This window comes from Doryrhamphus excisus, linkage group LG9 (genome assembly GCF_037039965.1).
Source record: "Doryrhamphus excisus strain RoL-2023G ecotype Guam linkage group LG9, RoL_Dexc_Guam_v1.1, whole genome shotgun sequence".
Lineage (NCBI taxonomy): Eukaryota > Metazoa > Chordata > Actinopteri > Syngnathiformes > Syngnathidae > Doryrhamphus > Doryrhamphus excisus.
In genome coordinates, this window is record NC_136365.1 from 8384378 (window position 1) to 8401366 (window position 16989).

Consider the following 16989-nt stretch of genomic DNA (forward strand, 5'->3'; position numbering starts at 1 on the left):
AAAAAAAATAAATCTTCTCAAGTTATCACATGAAGAGTAAAGCTGGCATGATAATCACATATTTATTAAAGGTTGACAAATGCATGTACTTCCCTGATGCTTTTGCTTTAAAAATATAATAAAAAAAAACAAAGAACACATTTTATTTGGCAAAATACTCCCTAAATATCAAACATTTATGTAGTATTAAGTATTTCAATATTTTATGTGAAGACACACTTAATTATTATTTTTTTTTACAATCAATCACATAGTGAGTGGTTTAGTGGTTTGATCATTGTTGAGGTGCACATTGTGAAGCGACAACTTCCTTTAATGCCCAAACAAATCCACTCTAAACTTTGCCCAGTGCTGCTTGTGGTGATACTTCACTGTTTCATTCAAGATGGGTGTGGTCGTAAAATCCACTGTGCACGAACCAGAGAGGCAGGGAGCAGCTTCCAGCTCCAGGACTGTCACATTGTTGGGGGCGTCGGTGCTGAGGATGGCAGCGGGAACAAAAAGAGTCACCTGAGGTCCTCTTGAAGGCCAGTAGCGTCCCAGGTTGAAGCCATTGATCCAAACGTGACCCTGAGGAAAAAACCCGACACATGGAGTGTCATTTAGAATTAACTACATTACATAGAAGACAATTCAAGACATATAATTGGCATGCCTTTCGCCATTTAGGCAGGCTAATGTAGGTATCCTGAGGTAGGTCTGGAATGCCATCAGGGATGATGAAAGTTCCTCCATAGAAAGCCGGAAGTGATAGTGCAGTTGGCGGAAGTGGGTCAGATGATGTAATAGTTTCCCAGAAGATACCCTGGTTGACAGCTTCATCAATACTGAGGCTGTACATGGTCCATCCTTTTAGTGCAACATTGCCCAAAGTCAGGTTATATACAAGGCCCTGTGCAAAAACAACACAAATACTGTGGTTTTCCTACTTGAATTATTGCAATTTTTCAACAGATTAAAAAGTGATGGTAAAACCTTGAAATCATTAATGTTTTTTCCGTAGTTGATGCGGCCCATGTTCTCCACCAGCACGTCCACTCGACTCCCAGCTTTTCCTGTCACATTAATGGTTAGGACTTTGTTTCTTTCAAGAATCCCAGCAGCCACCTTGAAAAGAAAAACAACCAGCATGAATATACGGGAACCCTTTTGGTACTTTTACAGTGCAGTCAAACCTCTGAGGTTGAACACAAACTGTTCTGAGATCCTAGTCGTCCTATTATTTGTTTCCTATTTTCCCTTATAACACTTTAACTGACTATAGGCAGTGTTTAATGTGATATTCAAATATTCTTACTGTACAAATGTGTTGGGAATGTCACATTTGCAAGTGTAAAAACAATTTAAGTACAGTACAATACAACTACAGTAAAGTTTCGTTATATCGATATTCTCGGGAGTCGGAAAACATACCGATATAACCACACTATCCATATATCCGATCCTGCGCCGAACTGCATTAAAAGTGGGCAATAATGCACTCGACATTGTTCTATAGTGTAGAACAATGTCGAGCAGCTTAAATCAATCTTTGCTTAAGGATTTCAATACCAAAAAAGAACACGGTGAACGGCTTCCAGTCAACTTTATTTTTCACACTTCCACCACCAGAGCACAGCACACACACCGATTCCCGCACTTCCTGGTTCACAGGTCATGCTCAACCCGCCCCACATAGCTGGCCAAACACATGCCTGTATAGAATCTATACACACGAGAGAAACCACGAACGCCAGCATGTACATATGAAAAACAGTGATTATTGCAAGCGATAAAAAGATATCTGAATACAACACAATTAAATACATGTATTTGTACGCTTGTGTCTTCGTTGGAATAGGTGTGTATGCTATGTCAGTTGGTTCTTCTGTTGCAGGCATGTGTTTGGCCAGCTATGTGGGGCGGGTTGAGCATGACCTGTGAACCAGGAAGTGCGGGAATCGGTGTGTGTGCTGCGCTTTGTTGGTGGAAGTGTGAAAAATAAAGTTGACTGGAAGCAGCCGTTCGCCGTGTTCTTTTTTGGTATTGAAATCCTTAAGCAAAGATTGATTTAAGCTGCTTTTGTATCGATATAAGCAGACCAAATTGGCTGGCGGGAGATGAAAAGGGCATCGTAGTAACCGGATTATCATAATAACCGGGTACCGTACTAACGGAACTAATTATATCATAAAAGACTAGAAATTTGCCGGGAAATGAAAATAGTATTGTAATAAGTAGTAATTCGTTATAACCGATATCGATATAATGAGACTTTACTGTAATACAAACGCCCTTCATACAGCGATGAGGAGAGGTGAGTATCTTCACATGATTAAGTACAGTTGAATTTGTGTTGTTCTTCTTGAATTATTGATGTGGCTTTAGCCACATTGTACTGAGCAGCCAGGACAATAACTCAAGTATAGTTTTTGGTGTCACAGCAGTGCCATTTGTGGTTCTATGGTTATCATCACCTTTTTTTTTTTTTTTTCAATTTTCAGCATCTACCCTCGGCCATCTCTGTGTGGAGTTTGCATGTTCTCCCTGTGCATGCGTGGGTTTTCTCCGGGTACTCCGGTTTCCTCCCACATTCCAAAAACATGCTAGGTTAATTGGCAAAATCCAAATTGTCCATAGGTATGAATGTGAGTGCGAATGGTTGTTTGTCTATATGTGCCCTGTGTGGGATAGGCTCCAGCAACCCCCGCAACCCTCATGAGGAAAAGCGGTAGAAAATGAATGAATTTTCAGCATTTGTATCCATCACAACAAAAGATACATTTTTGTATTTAAATTAAGTTTGATTCAACTTTAGAGGCATATTTGTCTCCAAAATTCTGGCTGTGGAGTGATTTAACATTTAACAGGATTATTAACAGCTGACTTGTTTGCCCACATGGTGTGCTACTGGACTCACCCCATTAACCGACACATACGCTCGGTCACGGACGCCGTTTAGCGGCGACGACAGCGGCGTCGGCGTGCTGCAATCTACTGGTAGCTCGGTCCTATAGAGTACATAGCCAAACGCCTACAGGACAGGACAAAGAGGCCATTTCAACAACTGAGCTGGAGTCACATTCATAAACTATGATAATTGATACCTGGTTGAGGTCAGTGAACGTTTGGGGGAACATGCTCTCCACTGGGCCAGAGGACAGAGTCTCTAAGGCTTCGGACACGGTTTGCAGCTGTGGGAGAAGTCAGGACAAAGTGAAGAGAAGTCTTCTACAAAGTAGAACATGGGTCCACTGCATGAGAGTGGGTGCATACCAGCTTCATTTTAACAGCCCCGTATGCATACTTTGGAGTTGATGGCGGTATTTTTCCCTCTGGTATTTTCCGGTACTGTAATAATAATAATAATACATTTTATTTGTATAGCACTTTTCAAAATACTCAGACACTTTACAAAAGAATGGAGTAAAAGATACATTAAAATACAACATTCATTGGTTAATACACAGTAAAAGCACAGTGGTCAGGTATAAAAAGTTAGACATTAAAAACAGATTTAAAGAGGTGGGTTTGCAGAGGATAGACAGTTATGTTAAAGTATTAAACATGTTGGACATGTGCATTGAAAATTACAGAAGCTCAGAGATCAGATTAGTAACCAAACATGCTCCATAGTGAACATTAACAATAATGCAATGACAATTATTTTTCAATTCATACCATTTTGATCACTTCTCGGATTGCAAAGTACTTCTCAGTGAGGTCTCCGGCCTCAGTGAGTGGAGCATCATAGTCGTAGCTGGTAGGCTGAGGACTGTATGGTGCAATGGCACCTAAGGGAGACCAAACGTCATTATTCAAAATGATCTTATCAAAACAGTTTGTCTGTCGTCTACTGACCATTCCAGTATCCAAAGTTGGTCCCTCCTATAAACATGTACCTGTGAGGAAGACAATGATGATAGAGTACAGAGCACTTCCAGTATATACCGTAATGGTTTCATTTTATTTGAACATGCATCAAGTTAAAACGGAATACATAACATAATTCAATTCACAGTTTCAAAATGTTTGTCTGCAAAGTCCGTGCCTTTGTCAGCATTCAACCGAGGTTTCCAAGATTGCGATTACTTTGAAGGTTTCCCTGAAGAGATTTTACCCTTCTTTTCTGTATGAATTGTGCTCCATAAATAAACTTTACAACTTTATTCATGTAAAATTAAAACAATACTGTCATAATACTATTTATTCCCACACATTTAACTGCATTATTGTAAAACTATGATTCTCTACCGTGCTGGAGCCTATCCCAGCCGTCTTCCTTCGGGCGAGACACCCGAAGTACACCCTGGACTGGTCGCCAGCCAATCACAGGGCACATATAGACAAACAACCATTCACACTCACATTCATACCTATGGACAATTTGGAGTCGCCAATTAACCTAGCATGTTTTTGGAATGTGGGAGGAAACCGGAGTACCTGGAGAAAACCCACGCATGCACGGGGAGAACATGCACACTCCACACAGAGATGGTGGGTGGGATTGAACTCGGGACTCTGTGAGGTCTGCGCGCTAACCAGTCGACCGCCATGCAGCCCGTAAAAATGTTATTCTTTTAATATTACAACTTTATTCTTTTAGAGCTACAACTTTACACTCAAAAATTTAGTTTTATTGTTGTTATAGTAGGACTTTATTTATATAATATTACAACTTAGTTATTTTTTTTTTTAATATTAACTTTTTTTTGTTTCAGAGATAAATATGTCTTCAGCTATTTTCTTGTAAACAACTTTATTGTACCTTATAATGACTTAAGCCTAGACAACTTCCATTATATTTATGAGATTTTAAAAATAAGATTACATTTCTTGTAAATTATATTCTTAGACTCTCATAATATTCCGACTAATCCTTACAGACTTACATATTGACGTTTGCCCCTACGGCCAGGATCTCATTGAGGGTCTTGGCTACTTTTGTCGACGAAACAACAGAGTGAGGCGAGCCCCACAGGTCCAACCAACCGGTGTAGTATTCAGAGTTCACCTAGTGAGGGAGGAGGGAGTGTTGTGGAGAAAAGGAGGGCGGGTTTTAATAATTACAAAGAGAAAAAGCGCTTACCAAAGGTCCGTGAGGTTCAGCGTATCGTTGTACATCAAATGCTGCCGATACATTGGAACCTAGGAGGAAGAAAACAAATAAGTGCATACTCCATCAATTTGGGTAATAGCAAAAAAAAAAAAAAAAAAACCAACCTGCGCCAAAATCGACAGTGGCGTAGACGCCTTGAATAGTGCCACACTTGAGGAAGCCGAGTGCGGCGCCGTCTGTGGTGAAGAGCACCGTCTCCTCGCCGAGGTAAGACCGCATCAGCTTGGTGAGGTGGCGCATGTAGTTGTAATCGCATGCAAAGTAACTGCCATACTCATTCTCCACCTAAACAACAAAGTCTGTATTAAAGCATGTGCATTCGGCTACATTTCTATATTGTTTTGTATGCAAGATTCTTATTCTATAAATGTTCTGAACTCCTGTTTCAATGTCAGGAATCCACATGGCCTCTGTTGGTTGCAGCCATGTAGTGCACTCAATTTTGCACTGTGCTTCATTACTATTATCCACCATCAATTCCAAACAGCTGATAAATTCACCAATTTATTGATTATCATCCTCATGCTTATTAAATACTACAGTAGCCATAGAAAGTACCTGCACACTGATGATGGGGCCGCCGTTCTGATAGAGGTAAGGCTTCATCATTGGCAGGAGCTTTCCCATCCATCTATCCACTGCTGCGATGTAATCTAAAACAAAGAAATGATACTTCTATTCATGCTGTCCAATATAAACAATAAACATTACTGAGAATCACTGCTTTTCTTCGAGGCTTCTAACCTGGATCTGAAGACCGCAGTACAATGTCTTTCTTCTGGAGTAGCCAGGCAGGCAGCCCACCCTGACAGTGGACAAATGTGTATGATTAGTGTACAATTATTACCATATTGACCCACATACAAAATAACCCCTCTTTTTCAAGACCTATTTTTAGAACCAAATAATTTCTCATCTATCTGATCACCATTATCTTAAAATTCACGACATCTCTCAAAATCACTGGTGTGCGTGTGTGAGTGAGTGACAGGAAGAAAAGCTCTGAATCGCTTAGGAAAAAGTCGGTTGGTGTATGTATAATTCTCTAAATAGACTTATAAGGCTTCTCTAAGAAAAATATTTGGGTGAATATTGCATTATCAACCACTTAAAGGGGACCTATTATGCTTTGTCCCACTTTTCTGTGGTTAGAATGTTGTATTATCGTGTTAAATGGTGCCAAACATTTCAGATAAAGAAGTTTGGGATGTGCTCAAAACGCTCAGTTTCAAAAGGCATGGTAAAACTGACTCTTTGTGATGTCACAGAGGAGCGGACTTCCTTATATTCCACTGAATACTCCATATTAAGACTCCAATACTCCACATTAAAACAGACCGTTTTCGCTGGAACCATGAAATCCAAAAAAATACAGCTGAATAGGTACAGATTCTGGAAGAAGTGGAAAGCCCACAACTAGCTAGCTCATAAAGTGAGTGACCAGTGAGAATAAATAAAATATACATGCAATGTCAGCATCTCTCACCATGTCCCACTCAGCACAAATATACGGCCCTGGTCGGAGGATAACGAGTAGTCCAACATCTTGAGCCAGCTGAAGGAAATGTTCCACATCTCTGTCCCCGCTGAAGCTATATCGGCCTGGAGACTCCTCGTGGAAGTTCCAGGGAATGTACCTGCAACAGTGTTTGCACTGAAATGTTTTGTCAAGAGTGAAACGAGTATGTGACAGAGGCAAACATACGTCTGAATGGCGTTCAGGCCCGCCATGTACATCTTGAGCAGCCTGTCCTTCCAGTAGGCCCTGGGGATCCTGCTGTAGTGGATACTTCCCGAGATGTAGCGAAACTTTTCCCCATCTTTGCGAAAGCAGTCGTTTTGGTAGTCCACGCTGAAGGAACGAGAAGCGGAGAGCTGCAAACACACAACAGGTTTATTGCAACAAATCAGGGTTGCACGATTCCGCGCGATGGTCGCAAGCGTCCCTCCAGGGCATGTTGTCTGTGCTGCCCTGGAAGGCGAGTTTAGCTCGGGGATGGGGGAGAGTGAGGCTAATGTTCCATCTTTTTTTATTGCATCTCAGCTCACCTTAGTCAGCTGACTTGCGGATGTCACCTGAGTCAGCAGTTTTTTGAAAGATACCTTTGCCAACAGAAGTTTTAACAATAAGTGCTGTCACACATACTATTGCACGCCATTATTACTTGAGATTTATAACAAATGTACCACTGAGAGGTACACAACCTATACTTAGGGATATTAACATTCAGAAAGGAGGACAATGACAGGGCACTTTGTTGCTGTATCAAAAATATTGCCCAGTTTAGATGGACCCTATCTGAAAGATTTTATTTACATAATTATTGTGGTTTGCAGTGGTTCAAAATTGTACTGTATCCCAATATGAGAGAAGCGTGTAACCAATATTATCATTACAAAGGCCAGTCAATCACGGCGAGTGAGTTAGTTGAATCAACATCCCGTTAAGCAACTCATACGTGTGCTAATACTAATGTGGAAACAAGATTTGATTTGAAGCAAAAGTTCTTACTGAGAGTTCATGACTGAGCAGCAGCAGTAGGAAGCTTCCATGTCTCAGAAGCGACATGATGAATCTTCGTCACAATCCGTTTCCGCTTCTTCTATAACTACATAAAAAGAAAATTTCAACCAGCTAACACATGGAAGTCATTCTAAACCACTTCAATTAAATATAAGAGGCGGTGTTTGGTGCGGCATGTCGACGTGCAGGAAGTTAAGTCATGTGATGTACTTTTTGTGTAATGACGCTTTTTGTTCAAAGGGTGGCAGCATGATATTGGCGCATCCTTTTACCCCTTTCTTCGGACAACGCTTATTAAGTTATTATGTGAAACACACACAAATATATGCTGTAAATGAAAGTGATATGCATACAAAAAGCCAGCATAAAAGCGAAAGGGTGAATTTGTTGACATCCCCTAATTTGTACAGTACGGAGTTCATGTGAAATTCATCCTCCCGACCACGTGGTGGCGGTAGTGAAAACACACGTTGTTTACTATCATGGCCACCAACACGGAAGTACGTAACATCTGACCATTCAGTACACACGTGGGCAAAGAAGCAAGTGCTATGTGCTAGTAAACATGTCGAAAAAGCAAAGCGTTGTTTCCGATTATACTCACAACTCCTTAGAGGAGAAAAACCGGGACCAGCCTCCGGTGATCATGAGGACGCGCAGCGGCCGCGCCATCCGGACTCCAGCTACGCTGCAGAGCTCTGAAACTCCCGTGAGAAGTTCCAGCCGTCGAACCAGGAGGTCTGTGATACCGGAGCACACAGACCCAGAAGAGGAAGCGCCGGAGCAGGTTGAGAAAAGCCCTGCAACAGTATGTATGGAACCCATAGTGGTGGAGCCGAAGCCCATGGAAGTCTCTGTAAAACCTATACCAGGAGAGCCGGGTGAATCAAAGCCCATAGAAATGTGTGTAGAACCCACGCCAGTGGAGCTGGTTGAGACCAAGCCCATGGAAGTCTGTGTAGAACCTACAACAGTGGAGCCGGGTGAGTCAAAGCCCATAGAAGTGTGTGTAGAACCCACACCAGTGGAGTCAGTTGAATCAAATCCCATAGATGTGTGTGTAGAACCCACGCCAGTGGAGTCAGTTGAATCAAATCCCATAGAAGCGTGTGTAGAACCCACACCAGTGGAGCCGGTAGAGACGAAGCCCATGGAAGTCTGTGTAAAACCTACACCGGTGGAGCCGGGTGAATCAAAACCCATAGAAGTGTGTGTAGAACCCACACCAGTGGAGTCGGTTGAATCAAGAGAAGTGTGTGTAGAACCCACACCAGTGGAGCCGGTTGAGAAGCCCATGGAAGTCTGTGTAAAACCTACACCAGTGGAGTCGGTTGAATCAAAGCCCATAGAAGTCTGTGTAGAACCCACACCAGTGGAGTCGGTTGAATCAAGAGAAGTGTGTGTAGAACCCACACCAGTGGAGCCGGTTGAGAAGCCCATGGAAGTCTGTGTAAAACCTACACCAGTGGAGTCGGTTGAATCAAAGCCCATAGAAGTCTGTGTAGAACCCACGCCAGCCGCACCAGAAGGCCAAGTATCCAAGTGTTTACCGCCGGAAAGAGTCCCAACGACACGACAGTCACAGCCACACAAGAAGCCTCGTCTCGGACCGAGTGTGAAACCCAATGCAGCAGTTATTCCACTGGGGAAGCCCAAATCAGGACGTGTGTGGAAGGATCGTAACAAACAGAGGTGAAGTTTACATCTTTATATGGACACATTCACTGCCATCATGCATTGATTGATTGATTGACACACACCACAGTAACACAGTAACATATTCCTATTCCATGGGTGTCCACACTGGATGTTCGTGAGGTGTGTTAAGAAGCAGTATTACGGTGGATACCGCCACCTACTGTATGAAGATGTAACAACAAGTTGCATTCAAAACACACAACTTTAGGTATCTTTTTCAGACTTTTTCTACAATAGAAATACTGACTTGTGTATGTATCTATAACAGGGGTCTCAAACTCAATTTACCTAGGGGCCACTGGAGCTAGGGTCTGGGCGAGGCTGGGCCGCATCAGGTTTTCCAAAAAAAAAACAACATACATTTATTAAAAACAGAAAAATGAATAAACTTTGCTTTGGTTCCGATTTTCTACAAGAAAAGCTCTGATCAAACATTCCACTGTTCTCAAATATCTTAATTTTTATTTTTCTACACAAAATAATAAGAAATAAACAAATCAAGAATAAAGAAAATCAATCAGTCATAAATAAATATAATAATAATAATAAAGCAGCAAATAAAAACTTAAGAAACCACATATAGTTGGTGGGTAGACAAATTATTTTTTCAGATTAAAATTAACAAAGCATTATTAGAGCCCTGTAGACATGAAAAAACACGACTATAGTCACATGTATACTCTTTTTATTTACAACATATTGCGCAACTGCAGGGTCTTGAGACACATGCTAACTCGCAAACTAGAGAGCTAGCGACCTAAACGGTAGCCTTCAAGTTATTTCCTTTAAACTTAAATAGCCAAAAACTTACCACTTCCACACGGATAGGGAGGATAACTATTAACAGTTATTTAACCTTTAACATGAACATTAATCAAACGTTTTCTGCGTACATGATACCATACAGCATCCATATCAAACTTGCACGGGCCGCACTAACATTAAACTCATATCAAGACACGCGGCCCGCAGGCTAAATGTGGCCCGCAGGACACTAGTTTGAGGCCCCCTGATCTATACGGTACATGTTAAGCATGGTCCTTCAGCCCTGCATCACGTGCAAAACTGATCTGCATAATCAACATAATGCTTATAAAGGAACCCTAAACATGCGGACTCCTTTGGAGAGTTCAGACAAACATCTAAAACTCCTCCTGCATCAAACTAACACCAGGTTTTCTCTGCACTTGAGTAAATAAACACCCAGTGATCCATTTTAAACGCTGAAGAAATCTTATGTCATGCTAATGGGTGTTTGTAGGTTCTCGGCATTGGTCAGGGACACAGCACTGTGCACCTCCTGGGAGAAGAAGATGGCAGCCAAGCGAGAGAAGCAACTGGTGCACCAGTATGCTTTGCAGCTAAAAGAGCAGAAAGCCAAGCAGAAAGAGGTAAAGCTGTTTGCTCCTCTGAGAAAATCACTTTCACACTCCTTGTACTGACTGACTTTGTCCCACTACCTCCACAGGAGAAGAGGAAACGACGAGAGGAGAACCTGAGACGACGTGAGGAGAACGAGCGCAAGGGAGAGATTGTACAAGTGGTACGAGCCTGTGTCCTTCATGTCAAATGCTGCAATAATGTTTGTTACATCGCAATAATCCAGAATAAAAACACAAGTTACTGTTGCGGCGACGTTACGCCACCATAGGGAACACATTTATTGCAATCTACATAAGCATAAGTCTTATTTATGTATTAACCTTTAATAACTTAAGTATGGTGAATATTGGAATTCGTACCGTATAAGGTATAATTTAACAAAATATTTACTACTGATGGGGTTAGTCTGCAGTGCTATTGTCCTACATTGCATCATGGGAGCCGTTTGTAATATTTTGACCAGAATGAGGTAACGGCCAGCACGTAGACCTCACAGCTAGGAGACCCGAGTTCAATTCCACCCTCGGCCATCTCTGTGTGGAGTTTGCATGTTCTCCCTGTGCATGCGTGGGTTTTCTCCGGGTACTCCGGTTTCCTCCCACATTCCAAAAACATGCTAGGTTAATTGGCGACTCCAAATTGTCCATAGGTATGAATGTGAGTGTGAATGGTTGTTTGTCTATATGTGCTGTGCTATGGTTGGCGACCAGTCCAGGGTGTACCCCGCCTCTCGCCCAAAGACAGCTGGGATAGGCTCCAGCATACCCGCGACCCTTGTGAGGATAAGTGGTAGAAAATGAATGAAGTAATGAGGTAACGGCCACCACACAGTATGATACAATGTAGTTCTACACTCTTGAGATGGTGCGGGTGTACCTAATCAAGTGTCCACTTAGTGTACAGTAGGCTTGAATATTATTTTAATATTGTTACTATAACTTTCAGCAGACTTGCAATGACAAAGATTTTTTCCTTTACATCCCAAAGCACATTTAACTTTGTTTTGTGGTCTTATTTTTTTGTTTTTTGTCAGATACGAAACACGGCAAAGATAAAGAGGATGAAGAAGAAGCAGCTGAGGAAGATCCAGAAACGGGACACGCTTGCGCTGATGGAGAAAACGAGAGACGGGCAGAGCGTCAACCGCAAACAAGCAAAGAAAAACAAGACGGAAAATTTGACCTGAGGGTCAAATATTTTGTTTTAAAACACACAAAAAGTTGATTCAGTGGAGTATTTATAATACTATGGAGTATAAAAGCCAATGTGAAGCAGTCTCTATATAAATAAAACATCTGTTGCTGTACTTCAACATGCAAGACTTTCTATTAAATCAAGTATTAACTGAAAAAGCACTGATTTTTTTTTTGTCAAAGGGGACCTATTTTGCTTTTTCCACTTTTCTGACCTATAAATGTAATCTTATGTTAAATGATGCCAACATTTCAGATAATGAGGTTTATGCATTTGGAAGTGATCCCTGGAAAAAGTTTGATCGAAATGGTCAGTTTCAGACAGTTTTTTTTCTAACACTGGCTCTCTGCGACATCACTGTGTTCCAGACTTCCTTATATGGGCATCCTAGGGTACACTTGCCCTGCTCCTCGCGCTATTTTGTGTAAGTAAGTGGTAGCATTATAGCGTGTGCAAACGGAGCATCATATCTGCATGCATGCAAATTATAAGCTGCCCGGTGAGCAGTGAAGTTACTAATAGCCTTTTTCACCACAATTGGTGGGTCTACTGGTGTTTTTAAACGCGGGCAGTCTGGCAAAAAACGTGTTATGAGCACATTTCTACTACCGATGTGTGCTAAGATTGTCTGCACTTACGGTAATGAACGTGGCACCTTCACATCCGGCGTCTGAGCTCCACGGCCCCAATGGTGCCTCTGACAAAGTGAGTCCGACAATGAGTGCTCCTCCATGGGTAGGTGATGTGGACGCAGCGTCCTCACATCCTGGTTCTCCCAAGCTCCACCGCACCAGCTTTGCCAACGTTACCACTCTTCAAAGATTTCATTCATTTATCATCAACTCCTGTCGTGACAAAATTAGAAAGTGGGGTTCGGCAATAATCCGGAGAATTTGGGACTGTGACCAATCACAGTGGAGTGGGCGTGCCTGGAAGCAGGGGGTGAGTGGAATAAATTAAAACAGACAGTTTTGGAAATCCAAGTAAATACAGCTGAATAGGTGCAGATTCTGGACGATCTAGAAAGTTTTCTATGTGGGTTATTGTGTGTAGCTGCTCTATAGGAGTGCACAACTCAATACAAAGGGCGGAAAAATGAGCATAATTTAATTAGCTTGGCCTGATTCAACTGAAACTAAATAATGTATGTAAATCAGTCCATCCACTGCAGTTTAATAGAAGAATCTTCATCTTTTTGGTCGAGTCTCAGTGCAGATGACACCCAGCATATAAGTGTACCAAAAGGTAGTAAGGCACCAATCAGTTGGTTGCAAGTATGTAGGAGTTTCACTGTGACTTCTTGTCTGTGGCACGATGATGAGGTGTGACACAATGTCGTCATGAAAGAATGGACTAAAAAGAATAGAATAGGAGATATGTGGACAGGCAAAACAAAAGGTGTCCACACCTATACTCTCATTCCATGCACCTCACCTCTTGGAGAAGTGTGCACCAACAAACAAGTCACAGTGCATGGTTCACAGTAGCGTCTTTGTATCATGTCTGTGTCCTGTTTGCTTTATAAATCCCAAGTAGAATAATGGATCATCACTGAAAGGACAGACGTGTATCACAGAGAGGTGAGCAAGGTGGAAGGAATGATGAAAGTCCCCCACAATACGTCATGTCCACATCATTTATCAAGGTGCTGTCATGTGTCTTATAAAGACATACACACAAGTCGGATGCTGTCACTAAAAGGTCACCACTGAGAGGGAAGACTGCCAACGAGTGAAGACTTTGTAAGTACAATCTGCTCTTAGTGTCTATTGCTCAGGGAAGAATCAGGGGTGAAAATCCATACAACTATTTTCTATGCTGCTTATCTTTACTAGGGTCACGGGTCTCAACAGGGCATTAATATACACAACTCATTCACAGTGAAAATGACCAAAATAATTATATTAAATTATGAAAATCAAGTTTTTTCCTGTAAATTAACAACAAAAAAAAATTCTTGTGATAGTCTGACTTTAGACTTTTATGTTTTTTCTCATATTAATGAGAATTTTGTAATAAAAATAATACATATATATTTTTTAAATATTTATTTATTCAGATAAAAAAAATTACTTTTATTTTTGTCATAGTGTGACGTTACTTCACATATTTTTTTCCCCTCATAATATTAAAACTTTAACAGCTTCTTCCTCATAATATTCCTTTATTCACATACAATTTTGCCTTTTTTCTTAAGAGTATTCTGACATTCTTCACATAATATTATATTATTCTTATTATACTCTATTAAAACATTTAAGCCTTTTCTTATATTTTTTTTATTCACATAAGCTTTCCATATTTTTTTTATTGTTGGAACTTTCTCCCTCATAATATTACAGATTGACTCTTGTAACAATCAACTTTTTTCTACTAACAATACATAATTCTCATTAGATGAATTTGTTTTTCCTGACCATGTTTTTTCATAACGTCACAACTTTATTCTTATTTAAATCTTATTTAAATGTCAAGTACCTATAAGACAGTATTGCTATGTTATTATCCTTTCATTTTGTGTTTTTCTTGTGAACGACATTGTCATGCTAAATTGTAAATTTAAATAAAATAATACCTGATTGAATAAACCTGATACCTGATTTTTATAGTCATAAAAATATTGTCAAATTCAAAGTTAATAAAAAAAATGTTGAATGTTAAAAAAGTGCTATTATTACTATAAAAAGTCATTTATAATAAGAAAAGAACAATTATTTCATTTTTAATTAATTTATTATTATTATTAATACAATTATTCTTGTAAAATGGTGACTTTTTTCTCTTGATTTTAAAACTTTATTCATGTAAAAAAATCCCACTTTCATAACATAAGAACTTTATTATTATAAATTTTTGTAATCGTGTCACACCAACTACTTTGCAGGTCACTCACACACACACACACACACACACACACACGACGATTGACTTGGAAACGTAATTTTTCTGTGCTGTCTGACTGATGCAGAAACATAGATAAAGGCTTTCTTTTTCCTTGTCTATCATCACATTCAGCCAGGCAGAATTCATAGGACTTATTTAACTGATTCATATGCCAATGAAGAAATTGGCAGAAAGCTAGCCACTCCCACTTGGACATTGAGTATATGAGTGCAGCGACAGGGTCAGAAAGTAGAAGAAACTGCTGCAAAAAGAGAGATATATGTGCATACTATATATACGTACGTACACACACACCACAGTGAGCAGACTAATACTTTGCCCTGTTTTAATAAGGTCTATGGTTATCATCACAATTTTGCATCCTTGCCATCGCTGATGTCCAATTTAGTCCACATTTTTATGTTATGTTTTTATGTCTTTTCTTCTAGTTGGGAGAGTTTTTCAAAAATGCTTGCGCTCCTCCTGCTGCAACTCATGATCATCGGTGAGCATCTTCTTCTCTTTCCTGCTCTCACGACGTCTGATAAAATTACAAATGCATAACTGACTTTTGTTTGTTTTATTATTGTCCAAAAGTATCAGCAAACGCCCAAACAACGGCCAAGAAGACAACGAATGCACCCACCATGGCTAATGCTGCCACTGCAAACAGCAAAAGCGCAACCAACAACGCTGCAACTGGCAACGCTGCGCCCACAGCGGGCAATAAAGTGACAACGGGGAAAAGTGCAACAGGCAACAAAGTAACAACCGCTAAAAGTGCAACTGGGAACGCTGCAACCACAGCGGGTGCTAATGTGACGACGACTGCAGCCAATGTGACAACAAATTCAAACAACTCAACGACAAGCGCCGCTACACACATGACATTGACAACTCACGGCTTGGTCATGTGCCACCTGGGCGTGGCGCTCCTTAAATATTACACAATTTAAATCGAACATGAAGGTAATATAATTGGATTTAAATACAATGTGGTTAAAAGCCCTGTGTTGATAGGTTGAAACAAATATCTAGATGATACACTGTTTGAATATTGTAATAAAAAAGTGAATAGAAATTAAAAAATAATCTGTTTCGTCATTATAAACCTGGCATAGGCTTTGTTTTAAGTAACATTCTCAGCTGTCATTCAAGTGCAAAAAGATAGTTACTGTTGGTAATATGACATAAAAACAATACATTGTGGCGGCACGGCGGTCTAGTGGTTAGCGCGCATTTTTGTTGGACCGTATTATATATTCTAAAATATATAATTTACCAAAAAGAAACTATGAAAATTGGGAAAAAAATGCAGGAATTTTACAAGAATAAAGTCAAAATATTAAGAGAAAAATGCTATCATCTAACAAGAACAAGTCTTGATTTCACAAAAACGATGAAAAATACCATCATTTTAGTAGCATAACTTTGAAACGGGGCGGCATGGTGGTCTAGTGGTTAGCGCGCAGACCTCACAGCTAGGAGACCAGGGTTCAATTCCACCCTCGGTCATCTCTGTGTGGAGATACGTGGGTTTTCTCCAGTTTCCTCCCACATTCCAAAAACATGCTAGATTAATTGGCCACTCCAAATTGTCCATAGGTATGAATGTGAGTGTGAATGGTTGTTTGTCTAGACAGCTGGGATAGGCTCCAGCACCCTCGCGACCCTCGTGAGGAAAAAGCGGTAGAAAATGGATGAATGAATGAATGAACAATACATTGTATACTCACCCAATGTGAGAGCCATATTGTACTAAGCAGCCAGGACATTTCTAGTTCTACAATTACCTTCGCTGTTTTCCTCTTTGTCATCACCGGTACCATTCTCTCTCACACACAGGGGAGACAAAATAACAAGTACTGGTTCAGGACATCAACAAATAATCTGCTACAATTACCTCACAGCATTGAGGGGCCGATGAAAAGTGCCATTTATTGGATGGAAAAACCTCCTGGCCTCAGCTCGGACACTGAAGAAGGGTCGTGGATGGGTCTTCCAGCATGGCAAAGACTCAAAACATGCAAACAAGGCAACAAAGGAGTGGCTCAAAAAAGAAGCACACTAAGAAATTGGACACCAATTCATTCTTAGCAGTGCAACAACATTTATAAAAACAGCAAATGCTAATGTGCTCCCTCATATTCTTTTGTAAGAAAGTCCAGAATGGCATTTAGTTGCATTTGCCTTTCCCATACTGAGATGG

At 40.5% G+C, this 16989-nt stretch overlaps 2 protein-coding genes and 1 long non-coding RNA gene across 4 annotated transcripts; 2 read left to right on the forward strand and 1 right to left on the reverse strand.

Moving 5' to 3' along the window:
* Positions 1-45: 45 nt before the first annotated feature.
* On the reverse strand, positions 46-8205 carry glb1 (galactosidase, beta 1). Its single transcript, XM_078793359.1, has 16 exons — positions 7611-8205; positions 6804-6973; positions 6585-6735; positions 5843-5903; positions 5657-5751; positions 5203-5383; positions 5069-5127; positions 4872-4993; positions 3841-3881; positions 3661-3773; positions 3256-3330; positions 3087-3173; positions 2900-3013; positions 976-1107; positions 656-892; positions 46-570 (listed from the first exon to the last, which is right to left on the reverse strand). The coding sequence occupies exons 1-16, from the start codon at positions 7665-7667 to the stop codon at positions 313-315; spliced, it is 1953 nt and encodes a 650-aa protein (XP_078649485.1). The 5' UTR covers positions 7668-8205; the 3' UTR covers positions 46-312.
* On the forward strand, positions 8094-12045 carry ccdc86 (coiled-coil domain containing 86). 2 transcript variants are annotated; one of them, XM_078793360.1, is made up of 5 exons: positions 8098-8667; positions 9109-9314; positions 10582-10711; positions 10789-10863; positions 11737-12045. In XM_078793360.1, the coding sequence occupies exons 1-5, from the start codon at positions 8188-8190 to the stop codon at positions 11887-11889; spliced, it is 1044 nt and encodes a 347-aa protein (XP_078649486.1). In that variant the 5' UTR covers positions 8098-8187; the 3' UTR covers positions 11890-12045. The 2 variants fall into 2 exon arrangements, with proteins under 2 accessions (XP_057937173.2, XP_078649486.1); XM_058081190.2 differs by having other exon boundaries at positions 8094-9314.
* A 1528-nt stretch (positions 12046-13573) lies between these two features.
* On the forward strand, positions 13574-15872 carry LOC131134910 (uncharacterized). The gene is made up of 3 exons (XR_009131491.2): positions 13574-13639; positions 15230-15285; positions 15378-15872. It is a non-coding gene; the product is annotated as an uncharacterized LOC131134910 (long non-coding RNA).
* The last annotated feature ends 1117 nt before the right edge of the window (positions 15873-16989 follow it).

What these genes read in the sequence shown, in the direction of transcription:
- glb1 (XM_078793359.1), bottom strand. Translation starts at nt 7,667, where the DNA reads ATGTCGCTTCTGAGACATGGAAGCTTCCTACTGCTGCTGCTCAGTCAT. An exon ending in GCCCCATCATCAGTGTGCAG is followed by an intron (nt 5,384 to 5,656) that starts GTACTTTCTATG and finishes TTTGTTGTTTAG; the next exon opens with GTGGAGAATGAGTATGGCAG. An exon ending in CAACTTTGGATACTGGAATG is followed by an intron (nt 3,774 to 3,840) that starts GTCAGTAGACGA and finishes GGTCTCCCTTAG; the next exon opens with GTGCCATTGCACCATACAGT.
- ccdc86 (XM_058081190.2), top strand. Translation starts at nt 8,188, where the DNA reads ATGTCGAAAAAGCAAAGCGTTGTTTCCGATTATACTCACAACTCCTTA. An exon ending in AGAAAGCCAAGCAGAAAGAG is followed by an intron (nt 10,712 to 10,788) that starts GTAAAGCTGTTT and finishes CTACCTCCACAG; the next exon opens with GAGAAGAGGAAACGACGAGA. An exon ending in AGGGAGAGATTGTACAAGTG is followed by an intron (nt 10,864 to 11,736) that starts GTACGAGCCTGT and finishes GTTTTTTGTCAG; the next exon opens with ATACGAAACACGGCAAAGAT.